At 49.7% G+C, this 15,063-nt stretch overlaps 1 protein-coding gene across 4 annotated transcripts in view; it reads right to left on the reverse strand.

Moving 5' to 3' along the window:
* Positions 1-645: 645 nt before the first annotated feature.
* Tcf25 (transcription factor 25) overlaps positions 646-15,063 on the reverse strand; it is a 31,440-nt gene continuing 17,022 nt past the window's right edge. For 2 of the 4 annotated variants that reach the window (XM_052729741.1, XM_052729740.1), the window contains 12 exons: positions 14,262-14,392; positions 12,969-13,068; positions 12,096-12,189; positions 10,704-10,796; positions 10,472-10,577; positions 8,518-8,677; positions 7,251-7,338; positions 6,525-6,683; positions 5,312-5,402; positions 4,708-4,787; positions 3,385-3,457; positions 2,758-3,014 (listed from right to left, as the gene is read on the reverse strand). In XM_052729741.1, coding sequence (XP_052585701.1) covers positions 2,856-3,014; positions 3,385-3,457; positions 4,708-4,787; positions 5,312-5,402; positions 6,525-6,683; positions 7,251-7,338; positions 8,518-8,677; positions 10,472-10,577; positions 10,704-10,796; positions 12,096-12,189; positions 12,969-13,068; positions 14,262-14,392 — 1,334 coding nt within the window. In that variant the 3' untranslated portion in view covers positions 2,758-2,855. Of the gene's footprint in view, positions 916-2,757; positions 3,015-3,384; positions 3,458-4,707; positions 4,788-5,311; positions 5,403-6,524; positions 6,684-7,250; positions 7,339-8,517; positions 8,678-10,471; positions 10,578-10,703; positions 10,797-12,095; positions 12,190-12,968; positions 13,069-14,261; positions 14,393-15,063 lie in introns of those variants that run through there. The other 2 variants (XM_052729742.1, XM_052729743.1) reach the window with 2 other exon arrangements.

Below are 15,063 nucleotides of genomic sequence, written 5' to 3' on the forward strand. Positions count from 1 at the left end.
CTCAAGTAATCAACAACTCTGCACAGAGCACACAAGCAGGCACCCAACAGTTCTACACAGGAGCACACAAGCAGGCACCCAACAGTTCTGCACAGGAGCACACAAGCAGGCACCCAACAGTTCTGCACAGGAGCACACAAGCAGGCACCCAACAGTTCTGCACAGGAGCACACAAGCAGGCACCCAACAGTTCTGCACAGAGCACACAAGCAGGCACCCAACAGTTCTGCACAGGAGCACACAAGCAGGCATCCAACAGTTCTGCACAGGAGCACACAAGCAGGCACCCAACAGTTCTGCACAGGAGCACACAAGCAGGCACCCAACAGTTCTGCACAGAGCACACAAGCAGGCATCCAACAGTTCTGCACAGAGCACATAAGCAGACACCTCTTGCTGAGATTGAGGGTCCAGGGAGGAGCGGGATGCACTATCACCTCAACCAGGGTGGCAGGCCAGACTTTAAAGTTGTTTAGATGACATGCAGATTAGGTGCGGTGGTGCACGCTTTTAATTCTAACATTTGGGAGGCAGAGGCAGGCGGATCTCTGAGGCCAGCCTGGTCTACATAGCAAGTTCCAGGCCATCAAGGGCTACACATTGAGACGCTGTCTCAAAAAGTTACTTTTCCTGATGATCCACAGATGACGTGAGTGACTGGTTTTTATTTATCACCATTAGAAATGTATTCAGTTGAAAATTACTTAAGTCTGAGCAACACTTCTGAAGCCAATCATTTAATGGCCTCTCAGGATACAGGCCTGGAGGTGGGAAGTCCCCCGAAGGCCTAGGGCATCCTCTGCTTCACTGTTCCTAGTACACTGGCTCTTCATTTTGGAGTTCATTGCCTCGTGGTTGTAGAATAGCTGCTGCAGCTCCAGATATCACATCCTCATCTGGATGGACTTACAGCTGCTGAAAGGAAGAGGCAGGATGCCAGGTTTTCTGTGCTTGCTTATCATTTCCAGCAAACAAACCCATTCCTAGCCAATCCCTCCTCCCTTTAGCTGAAACTCACCACAGGCCACTCCAACCTGGAACCTGGGATTCAGACAGTGAATTAGGACCATCTCAACAGTACCCCTCCCTGGGACTGGGTGCAGATCTCCCACCAAACCCAGGAGTAGGTAAGGCAACTGATGGGAGCTATGCCCCTCAGGCCTGCCCTCCCCAGGCCCCTGCTGACCCATGAGCACAAGTAGTAGAACCTGTATCCAGACTTCATGGCCTTGCCAATTCATGCTGGAGAAAAAACAGAGACTCAGCACCAATTCATGTGACACGTGATCTTTCACCAGGCACATATATTGAACACAGAGCCCCCCTAAAGATGGCTAACTTAGAAATGGGCTGTGACATTTAGGCTGACTATAGATGGGTACAAGTCAGCCCTTAATGTCCTGTTGAGGGGACAGTGACCTGGGCCACTGCTCAGCCACATCATGTATATGTTTGTATGCTGGGGCTGGAATTACGGTGGTTGTGAGCTACCCGCCATGGGTGCTTAAAATCAAACCCTCGTCCTCTGCAAAAGCACCAAGCACAGTAAGTACTTTTAGCCACCAAGCTGCCCCTTTTCCATTTTTTTGGTGTTTGTATAGGTGTGCACATGCCACAATGTATGTGTGGAGGTCAGAGGACAACCTGCAGGAGTCAGCTCTCTCCATCCACCGTATGGGTCCTGGGGATTGAACTCGGGTTATCAGGCTTGGAAGCGAGTACCTTTACTCACTGAGCCATTTATGGCCCTCAGGACATTCCTGAAGCATGCTTTACTTGTACTTCGTCCATACCATGGATCCAGTGCCGTCTGAACTCCCAGGAAGCAATCAATGGACCAAGACTTAGGGGGGCTTCACCAGCCATCTCTCAGACTAGAGCCCACGGCAGTACCTCCCCCAGTCTCTGTACAGACACAGATGGGCAGGGCTGCCCGAGAGATACCTGACACAGCTTATAACATCTCAGTAGCCTGGACCTTTCCACAATCAGACAGCTTATGAGACACAGACCGGCCTTGCCTGGCTGTGCCTCTGTTCCCGACACTGGACTGGGGTTCTTGGTCAGGGCTCCCCACTCATCCCTAGATCAAACACCCTTTAACCTCTGCAAAGAATCCTTGAATTTTCTGCCTTAAAGTTGCTTCTTGGCTTTTCTTTCAGTTCTGGGCACCGCATGCCCCAACCCCCTCTTTTGAGCTGGGGTCTCACATAACTAAGGCTGGCTTTGAGCTCACTATACAGCAGAGGGTGATCTTTAACTTCTAATCCCCTTGTCCCTCTTTCTACCTCTTGAGTACTGAGATTACAGATGAACACTACCACACCTGGTTTGTGTTGTGCTGGGGATCGAATCCTGGGCTTTGTGCATGCTAACAAGCAGTCTACCATCTGAGACACACCTCCAGCCCTCCAAGGTTACTAATACAATTCCTAGGCTGGGACTATCACGCAATGGTAGGTCATGTGCCAGGCCCTGGGTTTGATCCCCACCACTGCAAAGATGCTGGGTGCAGCATTGTGGAAGGTTCAGTGCCCCCTAGCAAGGAGCATGTGGGGTCCTCGCACTGAAGACTCCAGGAAAACCCCTTTCTCTGCATTATGTTAGAAATTCTGAAAGTGTAAGGTACATGGCAGGGTGTATATGGTGTGGGGCTCACTGCTCCTGGACTATTTTTGAGGGCACTGGAGGAAAAGCTCACTCACAGCAGAGCATACCCCACTCACATTTAGAGGGAAAACAAAAGACACGGGTGGATGACATGGTCAGCATTTCTACTTCAGGGAACTGGTTAATTCCAACCAGGAAAGAATCAGGAACATAATTGCACAGCTCTGGGCACAGCATCTGGACAGTCAGTCCCAGTCCCCCTCGCCCTCAGGATTGTCCTCCCGAGGCACCTCCAGGTCGTTGAAGTGGAAGTTGGCCATCATGTCACGTACGGCCAACATCAGCCTGTTCAAGCCTTGATTGCGGTTCGGACCCCCGGCCACTCCTTCCTCCAGCCTCTCCCCCTGAACAATGAGACATATCTAAGTGGGGGCTGTCTGTGCAGATTTGAGACCTGGGGTTTAGCAGTCTGAGGCAGCCCAAGCTCCAGGATTGGGCCTGTCCCCTCCCAAGGTCCCTGCCCAGAAGAAAAAGCTCTAAAAAGCCAATGCACATGTTTAACCATGGCCAACCTACCGCGATGTTGAGCCGTCTCTCAGCCTCACACTACTTACTCACCTTGAAATAGCTACTGCAAGTTCAGCAGGCCAAGTCCCCACTTCCTAAACATGGCACCACAGGCAGGCACAGTCTCAGCCATTCCTGCCTCCACCCTGAGCCGGACTTGCCCATAGCAACTTGGGAGGGAAAGACCAATGTGTTCAATCAACATACCTCTGTGGTGTAATTTGGCAATAATGATCGGAAGAAGAGGGCGATTGTGTTTCCATGGCTGACTGGACTCAGCCTGAAAATGAAAACAAGTTAAGAAAAAGAAGGTCAGCAGACACTGTGGGGTCCCAGCCCTTTGCCAGCTGTTCTTATCCAGTCTCCTACGGCTAGGAAGAGGCAGCCTCTAAGTGGAGCTAAGGCTCTGGGTCCTAAACTGCACATCAGGATCTGGGGTGGGCAGTGATGACTACTAACCAGCCTGGGGTGGAGCTGTGGACACCCAAGAGCAACAAGAAAGGAGAGGTAACCAGTCCCAGAGTGCTGGCTCTTTAGGGACCTAGCCTGCTGGGTCACATGGAAAGAAGACAAGGTGACTAGCATTTGAAGGCTGGGGACGGCGTTGGCAGTCACAAAGGCAGGCAGTAAAGGTCAGGGCATCTCAGGGGATGCAGCACAGCTCTACTGCACAGCATCATCACACGTCCACTCTGGGGACACCAAGAGCACAGCAGAACGCTATGATAGCTCGCTATGCCAGCCTGTCAAGATATTTCTGAATCCATTGGAAAGTCTCATCTTAATCTAAATCCTTAAATGAGAGTCATTCTACTCAACATGTTTTGCCAGGGTCTAGGTGGCCTGGTGTTCCTTGCTTGGAATGGACTGTGGGGCAATAGACCCAGGTAAGGCAGTTGTCAAGGGAAGGAGGGAAGGGAAATGAGCTCTTTCATGGCCAGTCTCTACCAACTGCCCAAATACACAAGACAGCCTGGGACTCAGGCCTGTTCCATATTAATGCTTGGCCCATAACCCCATTCTCCAGGCTCGGACACATGGGCCTTCCTTCAGTGCTCACCGGACCTTACACTCTGCTCTTGGAAGGGGGCTTTTGCACATGCTAGAGTACCAGCTGCCATCCTTTGTCTGGTTGGGCCATATCTTTCTACAAAGCAGGTGACTGTCACTTCCTGGTCTGGCATAACCTTCTTCGTAGGCATTTCTCCCACAGGTTCGTAAGTAGATTTGACCCAATGTCTCTCTAGGTTCTAAGTCTGGTGTCTGTTGTACAGTGCACCAGGTCAGGGGTGGCTCCTTATCTGCTTCCCACTGTACTTCTCACACCTGCTATAAACCTATAGGGAGGTGCTCAGACCTTTGGTGGATTCAGAGGACGTTTCATGTTACACTGTGTGTCCCCTGTTCCTGAGTGGACTGGCCCTGCTAGCCTGTGCTTGCCCTTTTCCTTCTAATCTGCAAGGACAGCTGCAGCGAGCCCCAAAGGACCAACGAGGGGGTGTGGGTATGAGAACAAAGCAGGGATGGTACCTTTCTGGTCGGACGTAAGAGTAGATGGTGTCCAGGGGAGGCAGAGGATCAAACCCCATCACAGACTGTGTGGTCACATCCTTTAGGAGGAGACAAAAACAAAGATTCTGGAGCACTGCTGGCAGCCTCTGCCTTCCCAAGTTTCAGCTGTTGAGACCTGACCCATCTGCCAGGAGGCAGCCATTCACTCCATCTGGCAGAAGTGCTGTTTCTGTTCCAAGAAACTTTGGGTCTAAGTGGAATAGTCTCTCCCAGAGGATAGTCAGGGGGATATGTATGACATATCTGCTGGTTCACTAGCTGACGCAGCCTTGGCCCACCCCCGAGAGTGCAAACAGAAAACACAGCAGGCACAGCTATGTGAAGTATTGCTGCGGGGTGTGAGGTCTGTGAGGAAGGGCTAGGTCTCCATCACGGAGAGTAGGACACCCTGGTGGAAGAGCTCACTAACGCAACAATACAGTGAGGAAGGCCCAGAGGAGCTGCCTGAGGGGAAGAGCCCTCTGCACCAGTTCCAGCTCTGCCTGGCACGCAGGCCAATTTGTAGGTAGCTACACTGTGACTGGCACACACAAAGACCCCATTTTCAGTATTCTTCTCTTACCGAGGGTAGGGCAGCAACAGCCTCCTTGATCTCAGAGAGTATCACATGGCGGTGGATGTTTCTGGGTGCACGCTGGTACAGCACCTTCCGCCTGAGGCCAGAGTAGACAATGGCAGATAGACTGATAAACTGGTATAAAACACCAAGTCAACCATACCCACCTTGGGAAAGATCCAGCAAGGACTGGCTTGTTCCACTTGTGGTAAAACCTCCCATCTCTCATTCTTGGGGGGAAGCTGTGCTACTAGCCCTGTGGCAGAGTAGACTCTGAAAGCAAAGTCTACTAGATCGGTCTGCAATTTGGTCCCTTCATCCGTGGGATGAAAAGGAGGACGGCTGTGGGTACTCTGGTGAGACACTAAAGAAGTGTCCACAACAGAATCCCTGGGTGTGTCATTGTTACTGCTACTGTACGGGGCCTGCCGCCTGCTGGGCAGAGCTGAGCAGCAGCACAGGGAGACGTATGCAGCCGACAGCAGTTCTAAGACTGGGGGGGGGGGGGGGGGGGGGGGGGGGGGGGGGGGGCCTGGAAGCAACAGTTCTTCCTCCACCCCAGTCCTCAGACAGTCTAGAATTTAGCCTCATGTCTGCCACTGGTCCTCAGACAGTCTAGAATTTAGCCTCATGTCTACCACTGGTCCTCAGACAGTCTAGAATTTAGCCTCATGTCTACCACTGGTCCTCAGACAGTCTAGAATTTAGCCTCATGTCTACCACTGGTCCTCAGACAGTCTAGAATATAGCCTCATGTCTACCACTGGACCTCCTGATTCCATGGCTCAGGGAGATGACAGAGCCAGGATGCTGATGAGGACCATGAGCAAACGGCACAAATGGGCAAAGGGGCTGCTTCTTAAATGCAGCGTAACAGGTTCTATGTTCCAGGAACCCCACATGTAGAAAGGAGGTCAGCAAGCTATTCTGGTGACCTTTCGGCTCCAATCTTTGTCAAGAAGGGTAAGAAAAGCAATCCTGATAGCAAGCATGGAAACACAGGACAAAAGCAGAAACAAACTAAACAAAACCACACACCCCTTCACATCTCTGTGCAGTAGCCATGCCCAGGACCTCCTGGTAGCTCCTTCAAAGTCAAGCTGAAATCAGAGGCCCTATGTCTGTGAGAAAGACCCAGGAGGAGACACACAAAGGACTCATGCCAGCAGGTGCCCTCCCTAAGTTAGGTTCTCTGACATATCTGTCAGGCTCAGCTCACCTATTCTCACAGGCCTCCACAGCAGGGTCCCCAGCATCCACTGCTTGCAGAACCTCACGGACGTTTTCCTCCAGCCAGCTCATAATGGCGGGTTCTTTCCAAAGAAAGTGTGACCTCCCAAGGTACAGACTCACCAGCTGGCTCAGGGCAGGGGGCTGGCTGTGGAAGAGCAAGGAAACCAGACCTTTGGCAGAGCTCCATGGTGGGCAAAGGGAAATCCAGGAAAAGCCTAGTGCCTTGGACTAAAGGAGGTTACCCCTCAGCCGCTGACCAGGGATATTCCACCTTCGGAGGGTTGGGTATTCCTGAAGGGTAGAGCACACTCCTTGTTGTCTGAGTTTAGTAATACTGACCACTTGACAGAAATGTGAAAAACACCAGAATGAGTATGTTTTCCTTTGTGGAACAGCACCAAAGGATGGCCCTCAGCTGCTGATTACGAGTCTGTAGGAAGGGTGGGGGCCATGATATGATATATATTGCTCTTTTTTCTGGTCTATGAGAAATGCGACAATACAGAAATCTGGAGAAAATTAATGACAGCAAAGATCATGAGCGAACCCCATTTTTTAGACTAGAGGCTGCTCACCTGCCCCACAGAGGTGAGATGTCGTGCACATGGATGTGGGCTCTAGGGGCTTCCTCAGCTGCATAGGGTCCCCCAGGACAGGCTCCGCTCTTCCTTTAAGGGTGAGGGGAACAGTGCCTACAGGCTCACATCATTACCTTATCTCAGCATCTGGCCCAAAGAAGCGGTGATCTGAGACTGTTGCATCAGGCCGCACACTGCAATACTCCAGCAATGGCATAAGAGCTGAAAAAAAAAAAAAAAAAGGGTAAAGGCTCCATGTATTCTGCAGTCCTTATTGTACTGGCTCCCAGCCACTAAGTATTTTTAAGGTAAAGGAAGCTGGATAGCCAAGGGGCCATTTCTGACTACCATTACCAATTTGTTCCTAAGCTGGGTCTCTCACACTAGATGCCAAGATACCTCTGAACCCTGGGGAAGTCCATGCATATCCTGCTGCCTCTTGTCCCATTTGCATCCAAGGAAGACTTGCCTATCCCCTCCAAGCATGGGTGGCTGGATGCTCTGATCATATGAAGGTCAGACATGAGAGTGGGGCTGACTGTGCCCTGCAAGAGCTAACTCCGCAGGGACCAGGAGCAGATCAGTGGCCAGCACAGGGCTCCCTTGCATGTAGTGCTATTCACCGAAGTGCTAGCTTCTCTAAACAGCTTGCATGCTGGTAATCTACCAACAAAGTCCTCCCAGTGACTTCCTGGGGACATGCTCATACTGCAGCATCCTGTGAGGAGGTAACACTAGCTACATCAGACCACAGAAGGCATAAGCAGCTTCTAAGTAATGGAAGTGACCCTCACTGGGTTAGCAAATAGGCACTATTTCTGCCTGAGGTTGCTCAGGTCTGGTTGGTAGGCAGAGTTCTGGCCAAGGCTCAAGGAACTCAGAGTCTACAATGTGGTACCAATTCTGGGACTTTCTAGTAGAAAAGAAGTCGGCCCCACAGAAATCTTGTCAGTTTCACTCTGAGGACACTCCCAGGAAAGATCTGGGCAGGTAATCACCTTACTCTCCTGGCCACATCTGTGAGAATGCCTGGGCAGCAGACCAGGGCCTCTTCCTGGTTACTCACAACCAGTGCCCTTCAAGCTGCCTCTGGGCTAGCCTTAGGCCCTTCTAGATACTACGTCTGCTTTTTTCCCTCTAGTACCAAAGACTATCTAACATACTTCATGTTCTGGAAAATGCCCTGCTCTCCCATCCCGAAACTAAACCTCAGGGAAGACATTTGCCCCTCTCTCTTCCCCACCCTCTCCAAACTTGTAGTAGGCTCATTGAAGTGGGTAGACTAGCTTTCTAACTAGAACTACAGCAAGTCTTTAGGCCTTTAAAGGAAGGCAATCTTTCCATGAAGTATGGCGAGGGCTGTGACCTAGACTCAATCCCCAGACAAGAGGTGGCACTTACCTCCAGGGAACATAGTGAGCGCCTGCTGTATCAGGAGGGAAGCCTGTTGCCTGGCAGAGGTGAGCTCATGCTCAGGTAAGTCTGTTTGCTGACTCAGAAGGAAATATGCCAATGGAACTGAGAAGGCAAAATTTGGGAGCTGGGATAGGTTCCGATGAGCCTATAAGGGACGAAGAAATGAAGTCTGTGGCCTTAAGCTTGTGAAGACAAAACGCATAGTGTACAAGTGTGCGGTGGATACCAGGTGAGCCCCACAACTGTTCCTTGTGGGCCTCTCACCTTAACTCAGAATGAAGAAAACCCATTCTCTACATGTAGGAAACACAAGAGGACACAGAAGGATAGGAATCAGCCCAATCAGATGACTGATGCTAGAGCAGCAGGCGGGGGCCTCAGGATGGGTGTCCCCTGCCTAGACTCTCAGCTCTGGAAGCAGGGAAGCCAGCCTTCTTGCCTATGCAGAAAGCTTATAAAGTAAGTCATCAAAAGTGAGGTCTGACTCCACCTAACCTCGAAGTGTTTTCCAGTGACTTCCTTTCTTTCTCTATGGTTCGTGAGAAGGCTAGTGACTTGTTCTACGTCTTCTCCATCAGGTATGTATGGTGGTGCACAAAGATACATGAGTGCAGAGGCTGGAGGTCGATATTGAGTGTCTTTCCTCAATTATTCTCCAAATTTATTTCACTTCTTAGCTTTTTAAAAATCATTCATCTATTTATTTAGTGTGCACGTGTACAAATACATGCATACCACAGCACATGTAGAGGCCAGAAGACAACTTGCAGAAGTCAGTTCTTTCCTTCCACTATGTGGTTCTAAGGACCATGCTTAGGTCATCAGGCTTGGTCTCAAGTGCTTTACCTGTGAGGCTGTCTCTCTGCTTCTCGACCTTTATGTTCTGAGATAGGTCTCTCACCACACCTAAGAGCACCAGTCTGTCTAGCTAGCTAGCCAATGCACCTGCCCCTGCCCTGACCCCTACAATAACTGGGGTTACATCACAAATCCCTATGCCCTGCTTTTTTATTCTACAACTACATAAGCCATAATGATCACTTACCTGCTGCCCTTTGTCATTTCCTGTAGCCATGCTTTCATGAGCTCCAGGGAGTCCACAAATCAGATCCCAACAAGCAAAACTTCCTGGCCAACTATACCAAACATTCTGTAACATGATTTATCCCTTAATAGGCCCTGGTGGAAGCAACCAGCACAAAACCCAATGCCTCTCTTCTCTGACAAGAACCAACCATGGGATGGGATGGGAGTCCTGTACTCTTTAAAGTGTCTAGCAGTCGCATTATGGAGAACAGCAGAACTGATCTTAAAGCACGGTAGTAAACTCGATAAACTGGAATTGTCACTTTGACACATGTCCACAGTCATGGACAGACAGTTATGTTCTTTTCTGGTGATGTCGGGCACCCAAGGTATACTTGGCATTCACAGCAGCTGGGCCAGAGGCTAGCAGTGTGGTGTCAGGCCATCATGTCTTCAGTTTTATTTACATGCAAATCTGGCAAGGCACAAGGGACTGGTTTATGCTGTCTCTGCAGCATTTCTGCAGAATGTGGTTCTGTATGCGGAGGTTCCCCGTGTCAACCTATATGGTGCTCTGCCTCATGATTGCCTCTTAAGTGGACCACAGTGAGTTCTGGGGTTTTCCCAACTTTTCATCACTGCTAGCACCACTGTTTGTGCATACGTACTTGGTGCAGGCCTGTGAACAGGGGTTCTCGAAAGGCTGCTGGGACACCATCTAGGAAGACCGTAATTGTTCAGCAGAGGTAATGAGGAAGCCAGAAAAGCAGGAGGCCCTGGGGATCTACCTGCGCTGACTCATGCCTTCACCATCGTATCACAAAACTGTCCCTCAAACACAGAGGTGTAGCTGAGCCAGGTAAGGGAGACACACAGCTGCAGCTGCAGGTCACAACACACGGCTTCCACATACCTCCCACTCCTGGAAGAGGCGGATCAGGTACTCATAGTTCCGGGCCCGTAAGGCCAGGTGGTCAATAAGCAGCAGCATGCACAGGGGGTCCTCATCTGGCTCAAGGCTTCCGAGGCAGCACAGTAAGTAGAGACAAGAGAGACAGAGGGAGTGTGGTCATGGCTCGAGTCCCCACAGATTTGGGGCCACTGTGGTGAGGTCAGGTGGCCATGCAGTCAAAGTGAATACTCACCTCAGGATGAGCTTGCAGTACTCCAGTGCAGTACGTGGGCATCCTCGCTTCTCCAAGAAACTCATCTGCTTGTAGAGGGCCAGGTAGAAGCTCCTAGATCGAAGACAGTTATCCATGAATTAGTGACAGAAAGGCAGCAGAGCATGACAAGTGAGAGGCCCAGCACTGTGTCCGCCCTCTGGGTTGAGACAGCATTTCCTAAGTGGCTAGACATAGTGTTTGTGAACAGCCCCTGTGTGTCTGGAGGAAATGCGTGCTCCTTGTTATTTAGTTATAAATGTACTTAGACACGAAAATCAAGCTTTTCTGGTTTTGAGACATGGTCTGACTATGCTGCCAAGTCTGACCTTGAACAAACTGGCTCAAGAGATCTTCCTACTTCAGAATGCCAAGTCTGTTCACGGGTGCCACTATGCTAGGCTACAATCAAGTGTTTGTGAAACCTCTCTTTTCTTCCTTTTCTTTTTTGCTTCCTTAAGAGGAGATCTTATGTAGCCCAGGCTTGCATCAAATCACTATGTAATCAGAGATGACCTCAACTGATTCCTACTTCTCAGTGCTGTGACTACAGGCATGTGCCACCATACCTGGCAAAACCTGTCTTCTTGCTAGTTGTTTTCTGATTACCATTTAAAGGAAGAGAATTAGAACCTATATAATCATACTCTTAACTTATGCTCAGATTTTAACAGTTGTCATAGCATTACACCTGGATGGATAAAGCTGGACAGCTTTAGTCATCTTGGTGACTTAATTTTAGAACCTGTTTAAAGAAGTAAGAGTTTAACTAGAAGAGACAAAAGCAATACACAGGAACCCAACACTGTGCTGGAGTGCAGACAATGGCTGTGGCTAAGGTGGGGGACTTCCTGCTGCGGCAGACAGGGATATCCAGAAAGTAGAGTGCTACCTGTGAGGGAGGAAGGGGGACACACACGGGCTAAAACCAGAGGGTGGGCGGGCTTAGAGAAACATGGAAAAGAGAGTACTCTCTGCATGATTCCTGAAGTCAAGCTGAATCCATGCTCATGTCAGATTTAAGAATCAGGAGACACAACTGCAAAGCATGCTACAATAGTTTAACCTCACTGGGAATGGGTCTCTTCCTCCAAAAACATGGGAAGCATGATTCCAGCTCTCACTGTTCTGTGGCTTGTCAGAACAGTTATAACCTGAATAGGTTTAATTTTGGACCAATCTGATGCCTGGTTCCCTGAGCGCAGCCCTCTGCTGTGAGCACACCAAAGCTTACTTACAGGTACTCTGGATCTTCAGGACCCTGATCCATCCTTAGGGACAGTCATGCATCACCCGTTCCCCACGAAACTCACAACAGCCACTCACGTGACTTGAAAGGAGCCCATTACTCACTCTAGGGTGGACCAAACTCACCTGTTCTCAGGTCTGCGGTAATCCAGCCTGCAAGTCCCACTGGTGAGGCTGAACAGGGGATGGAATGCACACTCCATGCTGTACAGTGCTCTCTCTGTGGGCCACAAACACCAGAGGAGGGCGTCACAGACACAATGACTGTAACTCTCTCCTCTAACAACTCAAAACAAGGAACGCTCTGGAAGGAGGGAGGTCATGTAACTGGGACCCTGAAAGAGAGAGGGCACACACAGGACTTCCCAGGTATTCGTCAATGACTCTAAGTTTACTGCAACATACATTTGTAAGTTCCAGAGGGAAATGCTTCATATACCAGATTACAACTGGTGCTGTGATCTGCTAACACCAAGTACCCACGCGTGTACACCAACATGCATCCTCACGAAATCTGCACAGGTGTCTTCACAGCAGCACCATTTCCAATAGCAAGAAAACAACCTAAGTGTCCATCAGCTGATGACAGGTACAGAAAATACAGTCTACACACAGATGGAGTATTATATAGCACAAACAATGTGCAAGTATGATACATGCTCCAACAGGGATAACCAAGATGGTAAATGAAAGAAGCCAAACACAAAGGCCACACGTTTGCACGAACTCTACGCTTCAAGCGCAACTGCAGACAAAGGACACTAGCAGTTCCCAGGACTGAAGGACAGAACTGCTTACACAGACCAAAGCGCTTTACAACTGACAGATACAGAGGGTGGTAAGGGCTACACAAGTGGCGTGCACTAGATACAATCAACTGCACGTTCTGCCCAGGTGGATTCTATCTATCTCCATGAAGCATCCTCTGTCATCTCATGAAGTAGCATTTGCCTGGGAGCTGGAGGGGCTCGAGCGGCAGGTGCAGGTAAGCTGGCTCACCTATAAGGTCTCGAGCCATCTCTTGATCCTCCTGAAAGCGGCAGGCGTCACTGAGCTGCAGAAGTGAGTCAACATGATAGGGACTTGTCTGGAGCAGAACCTGTTGGAAAGGAAGGTAATTTTAGAGAAAAACTGCAGGTAGAACCCTTGGCACCAGGCCATGCCCCATGCTAGGAAAAATGATCAAAAATGAAATAGTCATAGGTTTTTTTGTTTGTTTTCAGTCTTTTTTTTCCCCCTAAAGCTTTATTTATTTATTTTATGTTACAGTGCTTTGTCTGCATGTACAGCTTTATGACAGAAGAGGGCATCATATCCCTCAATAGATGGTAGTGAACCACCATGTGGTTGCTGGGAATTGAACTCAGGACCTCTGGAAGAGCAGCAGATGCTCTTAACCACTCAGCCATCTCTCCAGCCCTAGCTTTTCTTTTTTTTGAGAGAGAGGGTTGCACTATGTATTCTTGGCTGGCCTGGAATTAACTATGTAGACCAGGCTGCCCTCTAACTCAGAGGCTTCTGCCTCCCAAGTGCTGGAATTAAAGGAGTATACCACCATGCCTGGCTCATAGTCTACTTTTAACTCAAGGTATATGATGTTGTGGCTCAGCTGAACCACTGATCTAGTTGAAGGTGGGAACTCAGAAACTGGCCTAATTAGCTCTCTATGCCCTAACCAAGAGCATGGAAATTATTTTTCTAACTTTTTTTTTTTTTTTAAAGATTTACTTATTATGTATACAGTGTTCTGCCTGCATGCCAGAAGAGGGCACCAGATCTCATTACAGATGGCTGTGAGCCACCATGTGGTTGCTGGGAATTGAACTCAGGACCTCTGGAAGAACAGCCAGTGCTCTTAACCACTGAGCCATCTCTCCAGGCCCGGAAACTAGCATTTTTCTTCTCCTCAAAGGAATGTGACATCATTCAGGGGTCAGGTATACAAAGGCACAAAGGATAAGCTCCTCTTTGTCCTCAGTGATTGCAAACTGTGGCCCACACTTGGGGCTGGCAGGGTACTCAGAACACAGGCTGCGGGAGCACAAAAGGCACAGGCTACCTGAAGAAGGGAGCCACGCATACCCACTGCTGTATCACCTAAGCTAAAGGCAAAGACAGCCGGGAAAAGACCCCACAATGCCCTGCACACAGTCTGCAGAAGGGAACTGAGGGCAGAGTGTGGCTCTCCTCTGAGGAGCCAAGCACACTTCCTCTGTACACAGGGTCTGACTGCTCTGCACACAGGCATACACCGCTTGATCTCTGCCCACCGGGAGCTGCACGGTTACGCACCACAATGTTGTTTGGCTCCATGGACTCCACAGCCACCAGGAACTTGTGCTGTGCTTGCTGGTACTCCTCATTGTGCTCAAATGCAAAGAAAGAAAGGCCTTTCTTGGATTCCAGCAGCCGCATTGACAGACCTAAAGAAATGAATATTGCTCAGGGAGGGTGTGCTGGGGGCCAGGCTGGGACACTTTGCAGGACTCTGCAGCGCTAGGCAGTCACAGACCTCCTGTTGTTCCTGGCACAAATATGCCACATGAACTCAACTCAAACTGAGTGTCTGGTGCACGTTGCCAGTTCTGGTGCTCTACAGGCTGTAAGATGATCTCTGCCAAGAGCTCTTGCGGAGTGCGTAGGCCTGCTCACACTGCAGGAGCTATATCAAGACCTAGAGTCCTGTCTGTTTTGCTTCCTTAGACCCACCCAGAGTACCCACAGGAGGGAAATGTGCCAGGTCACTATTGCTGGCTAGAAGCAATACTAGAGACTACAGCACTGTATCTGCCTGGTGGGAACACCACGCCCAGGTTTGGGGGATTAGCATCCAAAGTGGCTATGCAGTGAGCACTACCCCAGGTCCTACAGGTGATGGTGAGTTATAACTAGATGCTTTTTCTCTGTTCCTTATGTACAATGTTGAGTGTACAGGGAAATTTCTCTTTGGTAAATTTTCATTAAATAGGACAGTAATTCTTGGTCTCTAAGTTCCCCTCCTAAAATAGTTCTATCTAAGGCCAGAGTCTAGCAGGACCAGTCAACAAGCTTGCCTACATGTGTAGGTGTCCTTGTTGACAAGGCAAGAGGCCTG

This window comes from Peromyscus californicus, unplaced genomic scaffold (genome assembly GCF_007827085.1).
Source record: "Peromyscus californicus insignis strain IS unplaced genomic scaffold, ASM782708v3 Scaffold_8__1_contigs__length_139910024, whole genome shotgun sequence".
In the NCBI taxonomy this organism is placed as follows: Eukaryota; Metazoa; Chordata; class Mammalia; order Rodentia; family Cricetidae; genus Peromyscus; species Peromyscus californicus.